The sequence below is a fragment of the Panthera uncia genome, chromosome A2 (genome assembly GCF_023721935.1).
Source record: "Panthera uncia isolate 11264 chromosome A2, Puncia_PCG_1.0, whole genome shotgun sequence".
Classification (NCBI taxonomy): Eukaryota; Metazoa; Chordata; class Mammalia; order Carnivora; family Felidae; genus Panthera; species Panthera uncia.
The window spans coordinates 36,031,040-36,045,958 of record NC_064816.1 but is presented as its reverse complement, the minus strand read 5'-3'; the positions used below and the strand labels follow the sequence as shown (position 1 = coordinate 36,045,958).

General features: G+C 40.6%; 1 protein-coding gene across 1 annotated transcript; it reads left to right on the top strand.

Annotated features, from left to right (window-relative positions):
* Positions 1-5,475: 5,475 nt before the first annotated feature.
* On the top strand, positions 5,476-14,465 carry MDFIC2 (MyoD family inhibitor domain containing 2). Its single transcript, XM_049643136.1, has 2 exons — positions 5,476-5,717; positions 14,122-14,465. The coding sequence occupies exons 1-2, from the start codon at positions 5,498-5,500 to the stop codon at positions 14,379-14,381; spliced, it is 480 nt and encodes a 159-aa protein (XP_049499093.1). The 5' UTR covers positions 5,476-5,497; the 3' UTR covers positions 14,382-14,465.
* Positions 14,466-14,919: the final 454 nt, after the last annotated feature.

The following is a 14,919-nucleotide window of genomic DNA, read 5'->3' as shown; positions in this document are numbered from 1 at the left end:
TTCAGAATTAAAATTAAAATCACCCTGCTTTAAACACTTACCTGACAACATTCACATAGGCTTCTGGAGTTTACCACTCACAAGGAAAATTTAACAATAAGATACCTTTTTCAAAAGACAATTTGGCAATAGAGTGCATAGATTAATTCAGAACAGGATAATGGGAAAATATTGTGGTAATGATGAGCTATTAACATTTGTGTGTGCATGATGTGTGTGTATTTTGTTTTAATTTTTTTAATGAATAATAGGGTCAGAAGAATATTACTCAAAACATCATTTCGATTATAGTGTGTAAGATGTCTTGGGAAGTGTTGTCACTATAGTTGAGACTGATGGTGACAGAAATAGTCAGATTTAAGAACAGAGAGGGTAAATCTTGAGAGGTAGTGACGGGAATGAAAAATCAGAGACGCATTTGTAAGATACTTAAAAGGAAAAAATAAGGGGTACCTGGGTGGCTCCGTAGGTTAACCATTTGTCCCTTGATTTCGGCTCAGGTCATGACTCGTGGTTCATGGGTTTGAGCCCCATGTCGGGCTCTGTACTGACAGTGCAGAACCTGCTTGGGATTCTCTCTCTCTCTCTCTCTCTCTCTCTCTCCCACCCCCCCCTCACTCACATGCTCTCTCAAAATCAATACATAAACGTAAAAAAAATAAAAGGAAAAATTAATAAGAACTGGTAAATAATTTGGATGGAAGGATGGGATAATTCACTGGGAGTTTTTTTAAAAATGACAATACAGGGGCGCATGGGTGGCTTAATGAGTTAAGTGTCCAACTCTTGATTTTGGCTCAGGTCATGATCTTGCAATTCCTGGGACTGAGTCCTGTGTTGGGCTCTCGGCTGAGTGTGGGAGCCTGCTTGGGATTCTTTCTTTCTCTCTCTCTCTCTCTCTTTGCCCCTCCCCTGCTTGCACACATGTTCTCTTCTCTCTCTCTGAGTAAATAAATAAACACCTAAAAATGATAAATCAATGAAAAGAAATTGAATTGTGGGTTCTCCAGGGATAGTCAGAGGAACCCAGTTGGGGGGAAAGAATAGGGGCTTAGCAGAAAGATATACATTAATTGTAAAGATGAGCTGGTAACTCAAATAAAATGTCCAATAGTCACAATTTGTGATGACTGTAGGTCTCTTGAGGACCAAGACTGTTTGCTATTCTTCTTTGAATCTCCCAGCACCCAGTGCGGGAAGGACACATAGCTTACGCTCAGTAAATGTGGCATAGCTGGCTGACGAAATGCATAGAGTTTGGGGGGCCAGCTTCACAAAGAAAATCATAAATTGTGAGTGTGCACAAATACAATCTTCAAGGGTAGGGTACAAAGAAAGGAACTAAGAGGACAAAGATAGGAATAAAGGAATAAATACACTGAAGGAACCAGAGAGGGAAAAAAAGAAACCAGTAACAGAGAAAGGGCAGGTCTGGGAGTTAAACTGAGAGAGAGGAAGGGAAGGGAAGGGAGGGGTGGGGGAGGGAAGGAAGGGGGGAGGGGGAGAGGAAAACAAGAATAGAATCAGAGCCGTTAGGCAAGAGAGATGCTACTTATTTATAATTGGAATGCGTATTTATCTCTATATACCCCCAGATAGAGAATGCATAGATGCAAAAATTATAAAGTCACATTTAGTGAGCAAAAATGAAAATCATTAAAATGTTTCCTTAATAACTTAAAGTAAATAAATTAATAGCTCCCGACATATTGATTCATCTATCGCATGTGGGCACTCAATAAATGTTAATTGAATTACATTAATAACATTTGCTCAATGGTAATAAAAAATTAATTAACTGTCTGTCTTTTCTGTTACTTAAGTTTATGCCCATTGGTTCTGCAATTACTTCTAGCCCAAACATGAATTTTCTATCTCACTGGCTTTTGAGACACACTTTAATTTTTTTTTCCCTAAGAAATACGGTTGAGCTTCTAATTTTTGTCCTAATTTTGGTATTTTTTTTCTGTTAAAAAATTATTTTCTCTAAGTTAATGTCAAGAACTATGTATAACATCCCAAATATAGTGTCACGAGTTCCTTATTTAATTCCAAAATCGTTTTCTCTGCAGGAGTTGTGATACCACTTTTTACTTGTTTCTCCTTTTAGCCTATGCTACTTTATAATACTTTGGATACAATGTCAAATAACACCACAAAAGACAAATCTGGGGAAATTTATTGTTAGCTTTCCATCTATAAAAGATGGAAGATGTCAGTCACATTCACCCAAAAATTGTGACTCACTTCAGATGTCAGAATTCTGGGTTGAACAGACTGGGTTCTGAAATGTGTGTATGTCAGATGATTTTCTAATGAGCAACAGATAGTTCCCACTGGGGAATGGAAAAAAATAAAAATATAAACAGAGACATAGAATTAAAATAACTTTATGAATGGCAGTTTAACTTCTCCATAAAATTCTCTCTGTACAAACCCAGTGGCTCCAAATGGTTGCTTAATGTAACACACTACTTAGATTCAAAATGCTATACTTAAAATTGTCGCAAAATTAAAAAGAGAATCATATACCACTTGGCTGTATACAGTATTCTCCGCATGTTCTTACATTCCAGTAACCTCTATCCAACATTTTTTTTGTTCCTGAATTACTTTGTGCAAAAGCAATTTAAATTACATGCAGCCTGACTACGTGTGATAATTTGAACTGATTGTTAATTAATTCCGTAAGTAAATAGCCGCCGCAATCTCTATACTCATCAAGGTTTCGTTATCTATCAGCTCTTTCTGAGCTGCTCTTTAATGTACAGTATAAAGCAGCTGTAACTGAAGACACAGGATTCCCTGAGTGTGCAAGAAGGTAGTCTTGCTTTGCAGAGACTGCTCAGGGGGAGAGGCATCTGTGGAGCTAAGTAATTTCCGAGGCTGGATCTTGAGCAGGTGACGCATCATGGCATTTCGGGTTAAGAGGGGTTTGCTGATAGGCAGTCTCAGCAGCTAGGAAGCAGAGAACAAAGCTAAGAACAAGTCAGAGATACTGTTGCAGACTATAGAGACGAGGATAAGAACAGAGCTTTTGGAACACGCCGGGCCTGGGTTCAAATCCTAGTTCTATCATTTGCTAATGAGGCAGACTTGGGCAACTTAGCTCAATAAACTATCTAAGCTTTGGTTACACTCATTCATCTGTTAACTGGGGATACCAATGCACATAGTTGCCATCTGTTCACGGAGGCTGACAATAACTACCTCCTGGAGTCTTTGTGAGACTTAAGTTAAATGAGGTATATAAGTGGTAACATGGAACTTGACATAAAATGCATGCAACTATGTATGTGGGTGTGTGCAGAAAGCAGTGGTCTGATTTTCAATCCAGGTGACTTTGCCCCATAGGCAAAATTCGGCAATAGGTGCAGACATTTTTGCCCATCCCAGCGTAGGACAATGGGTGCTACTGGCAGAGGACAGGGAGGCTGTTAAAAATCCTACCAGCTCCCCAAAGAATTATCTATCTCCAAATATTAATACTGCTCTAAGTATGCCAAGGCATAACTTGAATGGCTATCTGTTGGTAATATTAGCTAACTACTGGACACTTTGGGACCCAAGAAAAATAAACTGTTATTTTTATAGCATCATCGTTACAACATTAATTTGGTAAATCTCTCTCGGGATAGAGGAAGCCTAGAGTTTCCCCATTGGTTGAGCTAATTCTATCTATTCACAATTGCATTAATTGCTATTCATGAGAGATGTTCCCATGAACCCCAATTTCTACCAGTCCAATTTAGAGTGAATCAAAGCATAACCAAGAGATTGAAAGCCAGCGACATAAGGGGGCGGTGGGGGAATAAAAAGCAAACCTTGCTGAAAGCCAAGGCTGTTTGGACGCCGAGAAAGAAACAAACATGGCCTAAGACAATTGTGTGAGATGTACTGATAGTTCCCATGCCAGTCACGAGCCTTTGGAACTCCATATAGAGAGCTTCAAAAATCCCCACCCCACCCCCACCCCCGGGGCTGTGATCTGATTTGTTGAAGGATGGGAAGGGTCGCCTGAGCTTTAAAAAAATTCCAAAGTTTTAAGAGATTTCCCAGGTTATTCTACTGTTTACACAGTCTGGGAACCACTGCCCTAGGAGGCAGGACCCTGTAGAGTTTTCCATCTGCCCGAAACAAAGCAACTTTTGAAAAGATGATGAAAATGGGTGGTGGCAAGAATATACTTCTTGCATGAGCTGTGTGAGCATGGGAAAAACCAGGTTGGTTGTTGTATTGTTTCTTCTAGTCACTCAATGAGCATTATTGGATCAACCCGGCATTGTGTTAGCAACAAGAATGCAAGTCTCCAGAATGAATCTTCACCATCTCCCAGTAGGGCTGCTAAATCACCAGGACTGCCACTTGTTTAGGTCTCAAATCATCCCTAGGAACCAGCTGGTCCACAAGTTTAAGAATGCCTTCTCTTAACTCTTTCCTAGGTTTTAGGATTCTGTGTAACAGGTGTAGGTAAGTTACCACCCAGTCTGGTTCTCTCTCTAATGTAATTTCATGGTGTGTTTCTCTCTGTCCTACACTCCTCGATATTGTCACTTAGTTATTTCTCTGCTAACATGTTTGATGCTTGTGAAAGTTGAGGACCATGCCTGTCTTAGGTACCACTGTACCCCCAGTGCCCAGTTCAGTGCTTCTTATATAACAGGCCCTCAATTGTTAGGTGGGAATGAATGAATGAATGAATGAACGAACCAACAAATGAATATGGGAGTTCTCAAAGACATGAGGCAACTAGGGCTTCTTGGTCTTCTCTATGACGCTCCAAACCAGAATCTCAGTCCAGGACTTTGCTGGGGGTTCCTTTCTAGGTGATTATATGAAAATAAAACATGTTCCAAAAAGCCTACCCCCAAAGCTCACGTTGATGATCACCTGGCTAGGAGCTTAACAAATGCCAAGGCAGAGAAAAGAATGGCAACTGAGAGTCTCTGAGATCAGAAACAGGAATGAGCTTCTAGACCGTTCATTTATAATCACTTCTCGTATACAGAGGAGGAAACTGAGGTTTGTAGAAACAAACAGGACAATGTGATGGAGATCACATACATTATGGAGCAGTACTCAGCATTTAAGACCCTTCTACTGCTCCTGGGATCCAGAAAACATTTGACAATGAGCTGACAACAAACTATGAGATTTCATTGATCCAAGTGAATGAATTCTTTGATTCTCTCCACCCATCACTAAAATAAATAAATATATAATTGATTTTAAAATCACACACAGGAGACATAAGTGATACAAATTACTGTGATAGGGAAACTTGTAACATCTGTAAAATGTTATCATGATTGCCTCTTTTATTCTTACTTATATTTTTATTCAAAATGATCCTGTTCAATGATGCTTCATTCTCTTACATAAGATCTTGTTCTCATAAAAGCCTAGAGTGTGAAGTTTTCTGCAAATGTCCGTTCTGAAATCACTGGGTCACATCAACTATAATGGGTTTGTGTATTTTTTCTTCTTTCGTCTAGATATGCAACTCACAAATGAAAAGCATGCAGACGAGAAACCCATTAATGCTATCATTATAAATTCAGTATCCGAATTCAATATCACAGATGGACCAGCCAAGGAAACCCCCAGTGAGAAAAAACTGTCAGAATTCAGCACATCACTGTCCTCCCTTGAAGAATGCCAAACGAAATTTTCCTACCTCCAAACTGATACTTCAGTTCATCAGAGAGACACTGATGGTATGTTTCTCAGAATCAACCCATCTCTAAATAAAGCTCCCCAACCCCCGCCCCTGTAAAATCATCACATATGCTGTTAGAAAAAAAGAGCCTTTATGAATATTAAACAGGAAGACTTCGATTTGAAAACCCTGGTGAATGACACATGTCAAGGTCACTCTGCAATTATGAGGTGCTTGGCAGATTGTTTGCTCTCAAAGCTGGAAATCGGAGGCAAAGTGTTTTAAATAGCTGGAGTGAGGTATAATCATGCTTGCTATGGAGTTATGATGTGGATAAAGAAAAACGGCAAACTTTTCTCAAATCTGGGACTGTTCAGCCCCTGTCTCTAGCCTGAGAGGAGAAGAAGGCAGAGGGGAATGGTATGAAAATGCTGGAAATGTATAAATGTAGACTGTAAAAAATATCAATCTGCTTACATCAGCAAGCAGTAAAGAAGGATTGGTTACTCTAGCTGATATCACCTCCTGGGCATTCTGATCAGTGCAAACCTACACCAAACTACCCCTGTATATGACATTAAAGGCACATTCCCTTTCACAAAGCCAACTTCAAATTGATTTGGTGCTAAGTGATCATCACAGTCAAGTTCAAAGTCATGGACTCCACACCAAGACATATGTAATTTTACTCAGGTTGACTTTGCAGTGACCTTTACAGAAGACATAAACCGTTCAGGAATTTTGTAGTGTTCCATACCTACGTTTGCATTTAAAGAAAGCTTGCAATCTCTCAAAGGAGAATATAATAGGTCCTAGTTACTAGTCTAGATTTAAATTAACATTTACTTTTTGAAAAAGAGAAAAAAGAAATACATAGACTTTGTATTAACAGGAGTTTGGAATCACATCAGTTTAATTCCTGGCTCTGAAATTTATTAACTGCATAAACCTGGGTAAGTTTTTTAGCATCTCTGACTCTCAGACTCTCAGTTATATATAATGGAGCTAGTAACACATCATAGGGTGTTTTGAAGATCAAATGAAATAACATATATAAAGGATCCAATAGAGAACCTGGCACATAATAGATATGTGATTTTTGCTTTCATTCTGGTTCTGGTTTTAGAAAGTAAGGGGAGAGATTTCTAACACATGTTATTTACGATCTTATGCACACATTGTCAAGGATGCTTCAGACCAGAAGCTACAGACACAATTGCTTGCAGCTGCCAGGAGATAGTGTGAATAATGCAGAAGATGGGCAGTGAACAATAGGGGTGGGCGAGGACTATGGCAAGGTGAAGAGCCCTGCCACTACTCAGCTCCAGCTAATTGTTTCTGGAAGAAAATAGAGGCTCAGAGTTGCCAGGTCCAGAGCATTACGGGACATCTCTGCATTTCTTAGGTGTTGGCAAAACTTCTATCTCATTTATGAAGCCCCAGACGCTCCCAACAATACATGGCTTTGGGCCAACTTTGGCCAGTGGACTTCCGGGTTCCCACCCCAAATTCAAGATGATGCCCAAGTTTCTGGCTTTGCTAGCGTTTCATGGCAATCAAGAAAACGGGTGATACAGGATCGGCTTGCATCAGGGATGCACGGATCTTACGTGTAACGGGTCTTGGTTGTAATGACCCCAGAATTAGGAATTACCGTTGTACATATCCACACAGTACAACACAATGCCGTCCAGAACCACTCTGATTTGTCCTGTCGGGGATCCAGGGAGAATGAGAAGGGCAGGCGTAGCTGCGATGGTACCTGAACCCTTGTATTCTCAGGAAAGGGCCAAAATGACCACTCCATGAAAATGGCAATGGATAATCAGGGGCCTCACGCAGGAAAAGAACGACTTCCTCTTGTTTTTGAAGAGCAGAGGAGATTCATGAAGACAGTTGAATCAGACTGTTCTTCTTAAGCTCTGGCTGAGAGGCTGGTACAACCCGGAAAATTACAATTTTAGGCCAACAACACAGGTAACAGCCCGCTAATCCATTCTCACAGTGTGAACTCCCCCCATCAGCAACGTAAGAGTTTTTGGTATCTGGATAAAAGAGAGAAACATTCCAACTAGGGCCTACAAATGTGGATAGGAAGCTCTCATTATCTTAAACAGCCAACATCAAGGATATCAAGAGTTAAGTCGGAGAATTTTTATAGTAATTAATTTAAGGATGCAGAAATTGAGAGCTGGGGTCATTGTTCGTACTGAGATAAATACAGAAATATCTTGCAGGAACAGCAGGGGAAACAGAAGGGAAAAGAGAAGATTGCATCCACTTTCATGTAGTTTGTGGTTAATTTATTTTCAAATGTATAAATGAGTGCATAGGAATGGATGCTTAATTGCTAATATCTATTATTTATATACATTGCCCCACTTAAAACAGAATGGAAAAGCCTCACACATGCAGATTTTGTAAAATGTGTTACATCCATTAGCACAGTTCATGGTGTGTGCTCTGATGGGAATTTAAAAGGATCTTTACTGCACATCACACACTATGTGCTGCAACATTACTTTATTATTAAATTGTGGCTCATCCTGTGTGGTCCCTTTCCCGAATAAAATGGAAAAAGTCCAGAGCACTGTCTGTGTCTCTGCTTCTGTTTCTACACTCTGATTGCAAAGGCATCCCTGTGGGTAATAAAATCAAGGATATACACAATAGTCGAAAAGAGGCTCCTTAAAAAGAATCCTGAGAATACACCTAATTGATGTATAATTTTGAATCTGAGATGTCTCATCCAGGTGGAAGAGGAAAATCATAAATACAAGATACCTCAAAAGAATAGTCTTAATTACACCATGGACTACTGAATAAAATGATTACATTTTCTACACTGTAAATTTCATACAATTAAATGCAGTAGTGTCACCTTATAAAATGTTTCAATTTTATAATTATTTCAGTTCATTTGCTCAGAAAAAAACATAAGCACAAATTTACTAAGTATCACCCAAATCCAGTCATCCTCGTTCTAAAGAACTGACTTGAACGTTAGTTGTGCTTGTCTGAACTTAAATAGATCTTGACATATTTAAGTAGCTATTAAAATTGATAACATCAGGGATGATACCCCAGCTAGAGAAAGGCATTCAGTCACACTTTATTTATTCCTATTCTACATTACAGACTTAAAAAAAAAAAAAAAAAAAAAAAACTTAATGTTGGAAGAGTGGGAACCAATTTCTATACTTTTTCACCAAAAACTTTGAGTAATTAGTCGAAGCCACTGTGTCATGAATCTCATGATTATGCTGAATCTGCTGTGACCACACATTAACCATTAACATATTAGAATACTGGGTTTGGGCCAGGTTTATTTTCCTTTTTTTATTACTTGGCTTTGAGGGGATGGGAGGGGGAGAATGTTGTTTATGTGGGACCCCTTATGGAAGAACCACATTCTTAATACTTTGCATAGTGATTCCCAAACTAGCGGGTGAATGTATCTGGAGCTGAGGAAAACCATCAGAACTACAGGGGACAGCTACATCCTCCACTGTCTCTCCCTCCTCTGAATTCCAGGCATTTTGGTGACAAGATTGAAAGCTGGGAGGGCAAACCCAGTGAGTACTGGACCACGACTGCGAGGCTGATCTCTGATACCCTGGTGGAAACTCCTTGCATTGTTACCTTTTCCACTATAATTAAACATGATCCTTTCTAATGAGACAGATTCTCCCTCTTAATTAGCCAATCCCCAGCTGTACATTTAGCACCTCTGGAGGCTGCGTTAATCCTTCAGTATCATTAGGGTATCACTTAGCACATTACAGCCTCAGTGTCCTAAAGGTACCCTAGGGGTGTAAAAAGGAAATGAAACAACCTAAGCAGGTTTTTGTCATGGCTTTTTGCTCACAAATACCGCTTTTGGCTGCAAGGCTTGCAGGTCGTGGCTCCTTCTTGAACCTTCCCTGATCCGGATTTAAGGAGGTAAGAGGTGGGAAAGTGAGCTGGGTGCTCTGAGAGCAGTGATTACAGCCCAGGCCAGGATGCCAGGGCAGTCAATAAAGGGACGTCAACATACAGAGACCTAGTTACGAAGATATTAGGAGAGGTGAAAAGCCAGGTAAGGGAGTAGTGAGGCCTCCCAGGACTTAGCAACAAGGCTCTGACACCTCTTCCCTTGGTCCCTCCCAGGCCACTAGTAAATGACAAGCACTGGCCTGAGCTCATAGGCCACCAGCAACTAACCCTTACTTGACACACCACTAGTAAGTGGCATTAACAGTAGCCACAGAAAGAAGGATTTTCAGAAAGAGATAAAACCAAGGGGTAGATACACCTGAGACACCACTCAAAGCAGAGAGAGGGGAGAAGAAATACCCCCCGCATTCCCTTCTCCCCCGCCCCCCACCCTCTTTTCCTGTCACTGCTTCCCATTGGCTGAGGTTGGTGAGAAGCCGCTTAACAGAACCTTGAAAACAGACTTTAGCAGTCTTGGGAATACAGAGCAGAACAGGGAGGAGAAGGGAGAGCAGGCCTTCCACAAGCCGGCCACGTCCTGCGCCATGTTGGATCATGACAGAGGAGGTGTGAGCCTTCTGAAGAGCAGGCCAGCTGCAGGGTTAAGAGCTCTGGAGGGGACAGTTTGAGTCAAATCACAGATTCACCATTTCCTATGCTTCTTAAATTCCCTGAGCCACTATTTCCCCATCTATAAAAGAATTGTGATAGGACTCAACTCAGGCCCACTTCAGGACCTATGTGAGGAGCACATAGAGTACAGAGGGCCAAGCATTTGCTTCCAATGTAACAATGGATAAGAGAGCACAGGCTTTGGATCCAGAAAGACTGACATTTGAACCTCTCGCCCACCACCTTAAAGTTGAAAGACTCAGGACATTCAGGGACAATCCCTGAGCCTTAGTCTTTTCATCTAAAAAACGGGGACCACTTTATTTATCTCCCATCGTTCACTTACTCATTCTTTCACTCAACAAGAGATACAGCTTTCTTATAATTCAGGTTCTAGTAGGGAGAGAAACCCATTCATAAACGATTTAGCATCCTATGGTCAATACTATGAGGAAAAAATAGAGTGCTATGAGAGTTTCAACAGGGTGTGATTTAGAGAGAAGGTGTTTTAAGCTAAAGACTCAGAGGCTGAGTAGGAATCAGGTCAAGCTGTGAGGCAGGGGTTTATGGAACACAGGCCAAAGAGAGAGCATGCGCAAAGGCTCGGAGTTTGGTGTATCCCAGGATCTGAATGAAAGAGAACCAGTGTGAATGGAGTGCAGTCGGTGAGGAGAAGATTAGGATGGGAAGCCAGAGAAATAGGCAGAAACCTATACACAGGCATATGCACTACGACCAGGATGGGGGACTTTACAGGGGAAGCGAGCTCATCTCATTTCCAGTGAAAGAATATCACAGGAGGCGATGAATCTGAGCTGCACTCACGTAAAAACCAGTGTGTTCAATAGGAAGCTATTGCTTTGGACCTGACGATGGCCAATAGTGGCTAGAACTATGGAGGTGGCCCTAGAGGCAGGTAGAAGCTTATGAGTTTCACATACCAATATGAGATAGAACGTGCAGAATTCAGCAGGGAATTGCATGGGGGGGGGGCGGTATGATGGGGAAAAGGAAAATGACAGGAATGAGTCCCAGCTTTCTGTTCATTTCATGTGAGTGTGCAAGAGCCATTCACAAGAGAAAACCAAAGGTTTGTGGAATAAGGAATGAGGGAGAGCCGTGGTGCAGCCTGGCCTTGGTGAGTGGGAGATGTCTTGAAGACATTGTAGAAGCCATGTGAAGGAGGCAGATGGACTCACAGCATACTCTGTGGGATGGGCTGAGAGTAGGGGTGCTAATCATGGGCTATGACTTTGCATATCATGTTTACTAAACATTAAAGCCCCAAGAAATAGTGCAGGCAAAGGAAAATACACCCATTCAGGCAGGAGAAGGAGAGGTCCAACTCTCTTTTCAAACACTTGCAAATTTCCCCCTGAACTGCTTGTGTTACTTTTGTGCAAACAAAAATTGCCCATATGCAAAACAGTTTTGCCTGCCCGTGTAGAATTATTTAATGTGCCTTTTAGGAAAAGTTTTCAACACTCTTGAAAGTTTGGAAAAATCTGTTTTCAATTCATCAATGTTGCCATGTTTTTTTGGGCAAGAGGCTCTGCCTTTTATAACCAAATAAAAAGGACTGACTTATACACAGGGAAAAAAAAAAGAGCTCTATTCTCAAATGCAAAATAGAAGAAAACAAATACCAGTTTGGCCAAAGGATTAGGCCAAACATTTTTGTGTGTGTGCAAATAAAACCTACGGTGTACATCAGAAGCAGAGACCTCCGGAGTCTGCCAACTTGAGAAAACATTGGCAAGAGGAGTTAAACCAAAAGATTATATGCCCTCAGGAAATTATAAGGCCATTTCCCAAATAGGGTCTTTACACTTTGATACAAAACCCCAACTCCCATCCCCATGTCACCAGCTCCCACCCTAACTTACCTGCAAATCAAACTTTTACCATGACATCTACAAATGACACAGATCTAGTGGGATCATTTTTATACGATCCTAGCGTGAGTAAGTCTCGTAAGCCTCCAGCCTGAAGGATATGGAGCATTTGCTTGGGATATTTTGTACTGAGAACTTCTTCTTTTCCAGGGGCTGCTCTAGTAACCTTGCTGGCATCAGTGTAAGTTGATGAGGTTTTATGCTCCATATCTTTGACCACCAACATGCCCTCCTCAGAAATGCATACGTAAAATAGAGTCTATGTACTGTACTGACTCCTGAATTTTTGTGGGTGGTTTGTGGTGACTTATATAGGTGACTTGGCCACATGCTGGAAGCTGGCTCTAAGTGAATAAAAAAATACACCCCATCTGGCAAAGAGATGAGTGCATACACCCTGGAGGTATTATGGGATATGCTTCCTAAACCAGAAATACTTAGGTACAGCCACAGGACCTGCAACAATATATGGCAATTAAAGTAGTCATAAAAGTCACCTTGAGGTTCTTTATCACTGTCTGATTGGGAAGAAAGGAAAGGAGGGTTTGAGGCAGGGATGGCACATGGGACAGAGGCAAGAACGAAGACTTTTGTTTACCTATATGCACAGTCATTTTCGACCTTTATATAATGACTCTAAGTTTCTTTAAGATATTTGTTCCCTTTTAGAGCAAGTTTCCATGCTTGCCCTCCTTTCAAGGATGAACAAATATCTGAACAAAAAAAGTAAAAAACTTTTCTGGAAAATATTGTTGGAAGTAAATGAACAGGCCTCTAAGAACAGTCAGAACCCAAGAGCAAAATCTCTCCTGCAGGCTTGGATAGTCTCAGCCAACTGAAGCCTGAAAACCAGAATTTATTAACATTAACATTCTTATTGGAAACAAAATAAATCCTTACGAAAATATAACTTTAATTGATTGATAAACCCATCAGGAGGAGGAGATGTTTCTCCAATTCAGGCCAGAATGTTACTTTCAGCCATGAACAATCTTCAGGATAGTGATTTTCATTAATTGGATGATATATCATGTAAACATACTTACCTACCCATTTATAAAGTGCTTACATGTTTTTGAGACTTAACTAAAAAAAAAAAAGTTATGATTTTAACAAGAGAGTTGTTGCATCTCCTAACTAATTCCCTTTATGGAAACAAAAAATATCATAATCTATAACCCATCACAGCTGTTTGGCTAGAAGTACCAATTACCTTCAATACCTTAGAGATACTTTTCCGATTTTTACAAGTCTGCAGTAGTAAATTTTTAAACCAATTTTCTTAAGGAGGATTGAGAAGATTTCTATGCTTTCAGGCATATGATGACGTATTTCATTTAACATGAATATAAAATCAATGCTTCCCCAAACTGGAGGACAAAGGACGCAGGTATTGAAAATAAAATACAACCAAAACAAAAACTCTGACTATTTAAAAAATTCTTTCTCTGGGTTTTGAAATGTGCTTTTCGCTGGCATGTGAATATGGGTGTGGCAGATTTATGGGAATCCACACCATACAAATGAGAAAGCCTGGTGACGAGAAGCCGGAAATTTGTACAGTCTCTCCTTGTCCCCAGCCCTATTTGCTCCTGAAAGCTCCCTGCACCTGCAGAGGACCAGCTATTTTTCAGACAGCTGCAAGGTTTCCAGATAGGTAGCTAATTGTGTGGCTTCTCAGCACCTCTGCAGGCAAAGTAAATAAAGGAGTTTAGAAAAGTGACAGCACTTTAAATAACCAGATTATGTGGAATCAATAGAAATGCTCAGGAAGTTAATAAAGCAATTACTTAAGTAGAGCGGGTAGTGCAGGGAGGTGGGGAAGAGTAATGGTGTACTTTACCCCTAATATGGACAATTAAGAGTTGGCCATAAAGTTATCAAGCATGCCACCACACCTGCCTGTCCTTCGGAGACGCCCCTCTATGTGCCACCATTAATTTCTTCCTCTTCTTTTCCTTCTCCTTCTTCTTTAAACAGAGGAGTGTGCCTCTCTCATCCTCACCTGTTTGTTTTGCCAGTTTTGGGACTGTCTCCTGATGCTCCCAGATACGTGCGAAACAGTGTGTACCAAACTGTGCTGCCCCTCTCACAGGTACCACCACACCTCAGATGAAAGCCACCCGCGGAACGACTGCAAGTGCAACTGTGACGTCGACTGCAGTCTTTTTGAATCTTGCCACGAGACCAGCGAGTGTCTGGAGTTGGCCATGGAGATTTCAGAAATCTGTTACCGCTAGCACAATGAAGTCAACCACGTTCCGGCAGACCCTTTGGCCCCACAGGGAAACTCCATGACAATAAGACTGATTTCTATGCGCTGAAATGTAAGGATTGTACGCATTTCTTGGATGCCATAGACCATTTTATTCTGCACCTGGCTGGCAAAGGTAGTGTTGTCAACTCAATGGTCTTATTCCAAATTTCATTACTGCATGGCTCGTTGGAAAAAAATATCTTGATCATGTGTGATGAACGATCTTAAATACCTCGTAAATGCCATAGGTACAAGGTGTTTCTTGACTGCAAAAAAGCATGCTAAACCACTCTGTGTTACTGCGTTCATTGGCTTGCATCATGGATTCAACTTCATTCACAAATTCAGGACAAATTAGTACATTCTTTTGGAACTGACATACATTAGCTTGTCTTTGTAATGGCCTCATGCATAAACATTATGCATTGTTGGTTATTATTAATAATGTATTGTATAACATCATTTTGTAATTAAAAATTTATTTATACAGTCTCTTAAAATTCACTTATATGTACAGTTTA